The following is a 9,800-nucleotide window of genomic DNA, read 5'->3' on the forward strand; positions in this document are numbered from 1 at the left end:
TTTGTCTTTAGTTGTCTTTTATACTGCATAGATATGGATTTGATTTTACATTTTTCACAGGAAAAGTAATCCTTGTGCTCGCTAGCTAGGCATTGTCAGTCAATCAACACTGGCGTAATTACAGTCATCTCAAGTATACGCAAATTTAACTCAATATGGACCGATTTTGCATCAGGTTGTAATCAGAACACGGGTAATTCCAATTTCCATTTATAGAACAGTCTTTTATTTTCCAATTCAATCTTACAAGAACACTAAATTGAGCACATTTGTGAAACTGCTAAATAAAATGCAGTTATATCCGGTTCCGACACAGCTTAGAAACGCACTACTGTCCATGGCTCAGTTCATCCTCTTGCGTTTCTTGCGTTCCACCCGCCGATCATAATGAACCAGTGGAAGCACCAGACAGGCCATCCTGTGCTCATCCTGTATCTCTTCTTCTCTACTGGAGACAGTCAGACGGGACAGGGTCAGTCCCATGGCCTTGGCCAACTCCAACATTCTGCACACAAACATTTGAAACAATGTAAAAATAAAGTTTACAGTGGTTCTCAACATTTCTTTTTTAGCATTATAATTAAGATTACTTAAAGGAGAACTCCGGTCAATTTTAACATTGAGCTCAATTTTTAGTAAATTTGGAGTGCTGTCAATACAGAGAACAACGACAAAATCGGTGTTGCCTACACCGTGTTATCCTCTTTTTAAAAGTTGCACCCTATTGACTTGAATGGGGTCTAATTTTAAACCTGCTTTTATTTCTCTTATCATCCTTGATGTGTCGTTACAAGTGCCCAGTCATGTTGAGTGATTCCTTCAGAGTAAACACGAGTGAATCTGACTGCAGTAGATGTGAAAGGTATGAATAAAAATGATGTTATATCAGCCAGCGCACATACCTGTATTTAGTTCCTGTTTTCGGTCAAAGTCCAAAGTAGTCGATTGTCGAGTTCACGCGCGTGATTATAGGTAACTAAACCTATGCGTGTGAACTCGACAATTATTTGTATTTGAATCGTATCGAATAAACCAGGCTAGTTTATTCTTCTGAGGTACACAAAATTAAATCGGTTTCATCATATAAAGAAACATCATAAGCGATCGAGTCTCTTTAGAAAATTTGGACTAAACCACTCAATTTACGATCTCTTAATTTTTTTGAAGCGTCAAAGTGATAGTTGTGTACACTATCAACAGAAATTACTCAGATTTATTAAAAAGATCTTCATTTGTGTTCCGAAGATGAACGAAAGTCTTACAGGTTTGGAACGACATGAGGGTGAGTAATTAATGACAGAATTTTTATTTTTGGGTAAACTAACCATTTCAAATATGATACATCTGGCTATTGAGTAAAGATTGTCAATCATCGTTGTATTGCATTGTATTATGTCACAAATACGATACAATTATCACCGTTATTTGAATACGATACGCCCACTTATTGCGCTCCAAGGCCAGGGAAAACATCATGGCGACGAGACGCTGTGTTCTGAAGTGCGACTCAAAAGCCAACTTTTTTCATCTGCCCAAGGAGGAGCATTTGAAGACTAAGTGGCTACTATTCATATAACTATACCACAGAAGTATAGTCCGAGCCTTGTGCTTTGTTCGCGCCATTTTGAAGACGATTGCTTTACCAACTTAAATGCAATCAAACTTGGATTCGCGAGCCGGCTGATATTGAAGGACGGTTCAGTTCCAAGTGTATTTGCATCAGCTTCCTCCTCCATATCACAACCTGTAAGTGTTATTAATAATTGTTGCTTTTATGTTTTTTTTTTTTTTTTGTAAAAACGTTATGTTTATGCATCGGGCTAACGCAAACAAAGACTGATTGTGCTTTTACAATATGAACTCTGGGCTATGCTCGCTAACATAACATTAAATTCTTTATCTTATTTTTTGTTTTTTACTACAAACTACAAAGCAGTGGACTATAATCATTATTATAACACAATTTAATTGATAGAAGCATCATTGTACTCCGTGTTAAACAATTTAATTGATAAAAGCATAATTGTACTCCGTGTTAAAAATAAGTATTATCTCTGTAAACACTGCTGGGTCATCTGACCAATCAACGCAGATTAGCATCGCGCAAAGGAGGGGTTTGGAAAAATGAGTCGTTGAACGAGTCATTTGGGAGTCGGTGAGCAAATCAGGTAAAAATAAATGCATATTATACGACAACAAAAGTGTTTTTTGTCATTGCATGCATGTAAAACTTTTGTTGGGGATTCCTAAAACAACATTAGGAACATTTTAAATGTCATAATAGGTGCCCTTTAAAGCTTGAAGTATCAAACATGATACTCAGAAATAAATAAAAAAGAACATGTAAACTTTTGTGTAGTAATGTGTAGAATAATAGATTTGACTGACTTGTTATTGCTGATGTCCATGTCTCTGTGTAGGAGTGTGAGGTTAGCCGACTGATCACCCATGTGCAACAGTAAAGCCAAACAGTGAGAAACTAGTTTCAAGCGCATGGACGTCGACACAGTGTTCCTGAGTCTGTAGAGAGAAACATAACTTGCATTTAAATGGCCATTGTCTGAAATTTCAGAGGTTTTGAATAAATAATGGCAAAAATTAAGTCAGAACAGGCTGCAGGACTGCCTAGTCAGGATACACACATACCGGCCGTTGTGGAAACTCTCCACTGTGAAATTCTTCAGCACTTTGTTGATGATGATTTTGGGACATCCATACTCGGTACCAACTTGCAAAAGAGAGTGAAAATTATAAGGTTATTTAAAGGTAAAAAAAAGAAAGATGGACATATACAGTTGTGGTCAGATTTATTGGCACCTCTGGTAAATATGATCAAAGATGGCTGTAAAAAAGAATGCATTGTTTATCCTTTTGATCTAAAAAAAGAAAAATTTACAAAAAACTAACCTTTGAAGTAAAATAATTAATATTCATGCATGTCAGACACGACTGAAATAAAAAAACCTGACCGCTTCTGCTAGAAATCTTACAATGGGCTGTGGTTGGATCTTCCATCAGGACAACGATGCAAAACAAACATCAAAATCAACACAAAAACGTGTCAAAATGAAGCTTCTGCCATGACCATCCCAGTTCCCTGACCTGAACCCTATAGAAAATGAGTGGGTGAACTCAAGAGAAGCACCACCAACATATATCTGGGAATCTGAAGGATCTGGAGAGATTCTGTATGGAGGAATGGTCTCTGATCTCTTGTCAGGTGTTCTCCAAACTCATCAGGCATTATAGGAGAAAGCTCAGAGCTGTTGTGGCAAAAAGGTTGCAAATAGTATTTAATAAAGGGGTGGCAAAAATTATGGCCAACGTGTTTTGGAGAAAAGTATTTATTTCATAATGCAATTTACCCCCAACTTTCAATTATTTTACTAAAATGAAAGGTTAGATTTTTGTGAATAATAATAATTAAAAAAAAAGATAAAGAAGATGAACAATGCAGATTTATTTTCACAGCCATCTTTGATAATATTTACCAGGGGTGCCAATAATTCTGACAACAACCGTACAACCAGTATTCTTGAAATCAATACATTATTACTATTTAATCTACTGGCACAGACAAACTAAAGAATTTAACTTTGTTTCTTTAACACTCACATTTGAAGGATACACTACGTTTCTGTAGTGAGACTTTGATGAGGAAGGACAGGTACCAGGCACAACGAGACTGTCTTTCACGAGCTTCTTTCTCTTTGGGAAGTGATTCAAGATGTGCAAGAACAGTCTGCGGACTAGAGAACACATTTTTATGAATAAAAACAAGCATTTATATCATTAATCTGGAGCTAAAATATAGCCAAAGCCAACAACTTTTCCAGCCATTTCCAAGAGTTTGGAGTACAATTATTTTCAAAACTTGCCAGTGCCGTGCTGGAATCACAATTTTATTCTATGGTATTTCAAGATTATTAAAAATTCATTTTGGGGTCAGTCATTTCTTTGAAGAAATTAATACTTTTATCCAGCAAGGATGCATTAAATTGATCAAAAGTGGCAGATTTTTACAACCTCTGGAAATAGAAGGTAAGGCGGATATGCCGTCTTTGACCGGCGACGCAATATTTCTCTGGATTTAAACATTATTGGATACATTTATGATAATGCAAGTACACAAGTCAACTAAATTAATTAGGGCTGACTTCTAATAGTCGAGGATTCGATGATTCGATTCGGAGAGGTCTGATTCGACTATGAACCTCATGGTCGAATAGTAGGGAAGTGTTATCAGAGCCGCTGCTAGCCATTTTGGTGCCCTAAGCATAATTGCATAATTTATTTATGATGCCCCCTACCCCGAGAAACTTCGTCTTCATGAGGAACATGCGCGCGGACTTGCTCTCTCTCCCTCTCTGCCGTGCACGCGCTACGCGGTTTGGAGCACAGTCTCTGTCTCGCGGGCGCGCTCGCTCTAGATTCCGGAGATTTTAACTAATTCGCGGGCATCAGTGAGCCGCTATCAATATGCGGGAGACTCCCAGAACTTCCTTTGGGATGTCTGTATTTCTATAATGAAATAATATCGGCATTATAATTATTGATTTTTCATTAGGCTATTTTTTTGGTGCCCCTTCACCTCAGCTCTTGGTGCGCACAACGCGTGATGCGCGTGGTGGGAGCGGCAGCGCTGAGTGTTGTGTAACCAATGAGCAGCAGCACACTACATGCCTAACGTCCGGACCGCATTTGTTAGCATTTACGGATTTATTGGCTGACAATGGCTTCTAAAAAATCATCAAAAGTGTGGGAGTATTTCGAGAAGGTTAAAGATGTTTTTTTTGTTGCTGCATGTGCACTTTCTGAAGCCCATTCGATTATAACTTATATTAGGCCTATGTTTATTTTTATTTTTCTGATAAAGGCCTGTTTTGGCACGTTGTTGTTTTTGAAGCCAATTAGTTCCTATTTTATGTGAACTTTTCTGATGTTTGATATATGTGTGATATGTTTTGTTCATCTGGCTTTAAATGAGTAAAAGGTATTTGTTACACACCATGTTTTTCTTTTAGTTTTTTTTTTTTAGCTCTTTTGTTTGAAATGGAAAAAATCTAGCTGCTATCTAAAAAAAAAAAAAAAAAAAAGTTCGACTATCAGTCGACTACGGCAAAATCTAACGAATCAGATTCGACTATGAAAATCCTTAGTCGAAACCAGCCCTAAAATTAATGTTTTACAACTCTACTTTTTTACAAATAAATCCAGCCTTGGTGGTTATAAGAGAATTATTTCAAAACTTTTAATTGGTATGTGTGTGTTATCATAAAAAAACAATGGCATGATGTTCTCCATACCTGAGCTCAGCTCTCATCTTCTGCAGGTCTTCAGGTTTCAGCGCTGCCATCTTCAATCCAACATCCTTCAACGCATCAAACTCAATTGGAGACAACACTAGAACAAAGTTAAGGATCTTGACACAGAAAAATGACGTGGAAAAACATATATATATATATATATATATATATATATATAGAGAGAGAGAGAGAGAGAGAACCAAAAAGGATACATTGGTCAAAGGGGTATACATCTTCTGCTTTTTCGGCTGCAGTGTTGCACGGGGGGAGGAAGAGGGGGATCTCTGTCTTAGCCTCACTTTCATTCACTTCATTACGCAGAGCTTAGAGACAAAATTGAAGAGCCATTGCTATTAATCCTTTTTAATGCGCTATTTAGTCATGAATTGTGAAAACCTATTCTGCTACTTACCTTCCATTCCTTTCCGATCTATGACGTTGCTGGCAGCCAGTGCCACAGCCTGCTGAAGCATTTCGTTGCCCACCTCGTTGAGTCTCCTGGAGCTCAGAGCACGCTTCTGTTTAGTCGTACCGAATGCTTCAATGAGAGCATCCACCTGTGCCCAGACAGAGAAAACATACACATATGGTTTATGACTTCTTCAATGATGCACATGTTTTTCATTTTTCAATTGAAGTACATTTTGATATTTTTTGGGGTGCTCAAAGACAAGCGTTCTAAGGGTGATTCAACTGTCCTCATTTCATAATGAAGTAAAAAGATAAAATTCTTCAAAAGAAAGCTTTGACCATAGGTAGTTTGGAATATTATTTAGTAATTTCTTAGACAAATAAAAACATGCAGTTAAAAACTTTTGTTTCAAAGTCATGTGGTCTAACCATTGGCAGGAGAGAAAAAAACAGGAAATGATATCATAGAGAGGATCTCTGCCAACTCTCAAGATTTAGTGTTAAGATGAACAAGTCTCTTAAGTCAGCATGAAATCAAAATGGTAAAAAAAAAAATCTGGAAAAAAATGCATATTTAATTTTTTTTAAATGTGTACTCAATTTTTATTTAACATTAAAGTCGGCATGAAATCAAAATTGACCCTATTTACTTTGTTAGCGGATATTACTAGTCTTGTGGTGAACAATTAATCCGTGCAAGTTAATACACGGGAAAAAATTGTTTGCCGAAGTTATCTTTAATCAAAGTTTGAAAAGTTACTTCCGGGTCTGGAATGGTTATTTTTTTGATGACATAGGCTTGACGACTTGGGTTGGTTAATCGCTTAACCTCCCCTCAACCCGTTACTCTGCTATGGGCGAGAGATGGAGAGGAGGAGCGCTAAAGTAAAACCCTGCCCTCTGTTCAATAGTCCGTTTCACTCGGAAATGCGTCACAACACTTGAGAAAAGTCGTTTGGAACTTCCGGTTCACGCGGACTTTAAAGCATTTTTTAAAGCTGATGACATGAGCACTGGCACGAGTGTGGAACAACGATCCAATCAATTCCCACTGAACAAAATGTTTTCCTCATTTGAAAAGCCATTTCCCTCGGATGTGTCACAATAGTACCAGCCTTATATTTCAGATAATTTTATAATAAGCCCAGGTTAGTTGTTTTTAGTCCCCAAAAACATTTTTTAATTGGTTTGTCAGAAAGAGTTTGTAAAAGTGCTTTTGACTTGATAATGGTATAAACATATAAACAAAGTGAATATAAAAATAAATATTTCTAAGAAAGGCACATATTCAGTTACTCGCCTTCTCTCTGTAGGTCTCAGCTTGCTTTGTGTTGTCATCTGCTGCGGATTCACCTGAAGACACACACTCAACATGAACTTCATTCACTGACATCCTGTCTAACAAAAGACATAATGCAAATGGCTCCTATCTCTATTGTAGACAACAACATTACTGTTGAACATTAAAAAATTACAAAGGAGCCATGATAATAAAATATATTTTTTGCAAAGCTTATGACCAATAAATGACTTTTCCAATCATTAAAGATTTAATTTGACAGGAATTACACACAGGAAGCAATCTCAAGCTGATAAGATATTTCAGTATGAAGCTAAATGTATTTTCAGATTATAAACTAAAAATCATAACTATAATCAATAATAATATTAGAACTTATACTGTGCAATAATAGCAATAGACTTGTAATTAATGACTTTGAAGCTTGAAAACAACAATTTTAAAACTTCTAATAATTTTCCATGACCAATAAGAGCACTGAAAAAAAAAAGTATGCCACTATTATCATACATTACAAATGTACCATATGTACCATACCTGGTATAAGAGGCAGCATATTGAACACCTGAGCATTGTGAACCTTCATTTGCATTGTGCTCTTGTCCAGAACTCCCACAAAATACCTGTTAACGACCATTACAATCCCATTATTCAGAGATCCAATTATCATTAAACTAATCAGTTTTTATACAGATAACCTCACCTGCACAGATTGTTACATTGCGATGATCCAGGCCCAAAGTTGCTCCCAACATAGGGGAGTCTGTTTGATTCTGCAACCTAACATGGGAACAGAAAATATTTTTTAACACCACATACGCCAGATTTACTTTCAGACCTAAAATAAAAATGGTTTAAATCTGCATAGGTAGTTTTACCACAATCCGTCTGTTTTTCTTTCTGGGGTTGACTCCATCTTCGTGTTTGAAGAGTTTGAAGTCCAGATGTTTTGCTTTTCTCACGTGTCCATTAGAGAATTTAACTACAATGACAAGACATGTGACTTAAAAATATGGAAACGACTTAACAACAAACATATGATTTATGACTATTTTAGCCTACAAACTATTCAACTGAGTACGTTAATACATTGTTTGATTTGGACACGAGCATGGACAATTTCCACGTGGGTTCATTAAACACAAAGATGGTAGTGTATTTTTTATAAATCAGAGTCAACAAATAACCCCAACAATATATTTTAGTACACCTATGATGATTCGGATATTAAAAAGTTACCAATATAGGCATCCTTTCCCGTTTCTTCACATGATTTCCATGTACAGGTCTCCGCCATTTTTAAAGTTTCTTCGGCTGAAATTCACACGCGCATCTGCTCAAACAGCGACATCCAGCGGTTAAGAAAACTCCATTCTCTTCTTAAAGTCCCCATGAAATCAAAATGGAAGATTTTTGGCGTTTGGTATGAATATGTTAGCCTTACTGTTATCTATATAATATTATGTTATCTACTGTGATCCAAACCAATTGCAAAATTCGCATTTAGAAGAGAAGTATTTAAAATTATCGGTTGTGATGTTAAATAAAGCTTGCAACATGTCAGCGGGAAACTTACAACATGTCAGCGGGAAACTTACAGCTCATATATTATCCTCTCGTGCAGTACAGATGCAGTATTTTGACTGAACCACTTCTACTTCTGCTGCAAGAAATGAGAGCACATTTTTATAATTATCTGGTCCATGAAAGAGTCTGCGTTTGTGATATATTTCCTTCTTCCTTTCCTGCAAAACGCTCGTTTTGCCTGGATGTGTTTCAATTTGCACTAAGGATGCGTCCTGTTACATTTCACACATCAATAAGCCGACAAAGCAGGTTATTTTGTTTACATGTCGCGCAAAATCAGAGTAAGAGGCAAAAAACTACCTGTGTCGACCAGTTTATGTTTAAGCCATTTATGACCATACTCCGATAAAAGAAAATGGGTTTCCTTGTTTACATGACCACGTTCGTTGTTGGCTAAGCATAATAAGATGTTTTTAAATAGACACTGACAAAAAGTTTTATGATGATAAAACATTGCTATGAGTGATCACCTTGATTTAGACCTACATATAAAGCATTCACAGGTAAATTTGCTTTATGTATTTCCCCGGCATCGAAATCAGGCATGTCAGGAAACACGATACACGGTGTTCCGGCTGGAAAGTGATGTCAATGCATGCCCTCTAAATGGATCAATGATTTTGATGACATCTTCAAATGTCATCTAAGCTTCTCATCATATTTTCTGTCCAATCTAATGCTCTCTAGAATAAAGTGTCCCGACCCAAATTATAAATACATGCTGTAGCTGCATGGGGCTAAAAATCTTAAGGTTTTTTTTTTATTTTTTTTATGTGTTAAGATTGACAGTCTTGAAATGGTTTTAAACTCTGGTTTTAGGACAGAGCATGAAAATCTTCACAATTATCTTCTCATTTATTTGAAATTGTCTTGTGACATAATTTGACGTAATTCAAGTGAAAAAGCTCAAATGCCGGCGATGAAGACAAAAAAATACAACATTTCCACAATGAAAAACGTTATGCGTATTTTATGTAGCCTTACATTAGGGACGTCTCCATTAACCAAGAAAAAGAAAATCTATGCTTGACATGCAAGATTTCTTTTGTACAATTCCTTATGAAAATAAATCATCTTCAAGTTCTAACTAGTGAGATTCTAAGTATTTGGAGACAGAACCTTTTTCGTACTCCACGTTGTTTATAAACCGTTGAAATCGGTTAAGAAATGTAAAAGGTAATTGTGCTGTTTGTCCA

General features: G+C 36.4%; 1 protein-coding gene across 1 annotated transcript; it reads right to left on the reverse strand.

Moving 5' to 3' along the window:
• Positions 1–9: 9 nt before the first annotated feature.
• On the reverse strand, positions 10–8,980 carry polr1e (RNA polymerase I subunit E). The gene is made up of 14 exons (XM_079616431.1): positions 8,905–8,980; positions 8,616–8,680; positions 8,257–8,396; positions 7,896–7,999; positions 7,721–7,797; positions 7,555–7,640; positions 7,018–7,070; positions 5,719–5,863; positions 5,519–5,629; positions 5,307–5,403; positions 3,616–3,749; positions 2,647–2,728; positions 2,389–2,520; positions 10–505 (listed from the first exon to the last, which is right to left on the reverse strand). Exons 3-14 carry the CDS (start codon positions 8,312–8,314, stop codon positions 343–345), a joined length of 1,242 nt encoding a protein of 413 aa, XP_079472557.1. The 5' UTR covers positions 8,315–8,396; positions 8,616–8,680; positions 8,905–8,980; the 3' UTR covers positions 10–342.
• Positions 8,981–9,800: the final 820 nt, after the last annotated feature.

This window comes from Phoxinus phoxinus (assembly GCF_949152265.1).
Source record: "Phoxinus phoxinus genome assembly, chromosome: 6".
NCBI classification, from domain to species: Eukaryota; Metazoa; Chordata; class Actinopteri; order Cypriniformes; family Leuciscidae; genus Phoxinus; species Phoxinus phoxinus.

Bases quoted from the DNA above. Each gene is read 5' to 3' on its own strand.
- polr1e (XM_079616431.1), bottom strand. From the start codon at position 8,314: ATGGCGGAGACCTGTACATGGAAATCATGTGAAGAAACGGGAAAGGAT. The intron at 5,404-5,518 runs GTATCCTTTTTG...ACTTTGTTCTAG, and splicing joins TGTATACCCCTTTGACCAAT to TGTTGTCTCCAATTGAGTTT. The intron at 506-2,388 runs GTCAGTCAAATC...GTTTGTGTGCAG, and splicing joins ATGGACATCAGCAATAACAA to AATGTTGGAGTTGGCCAAGG.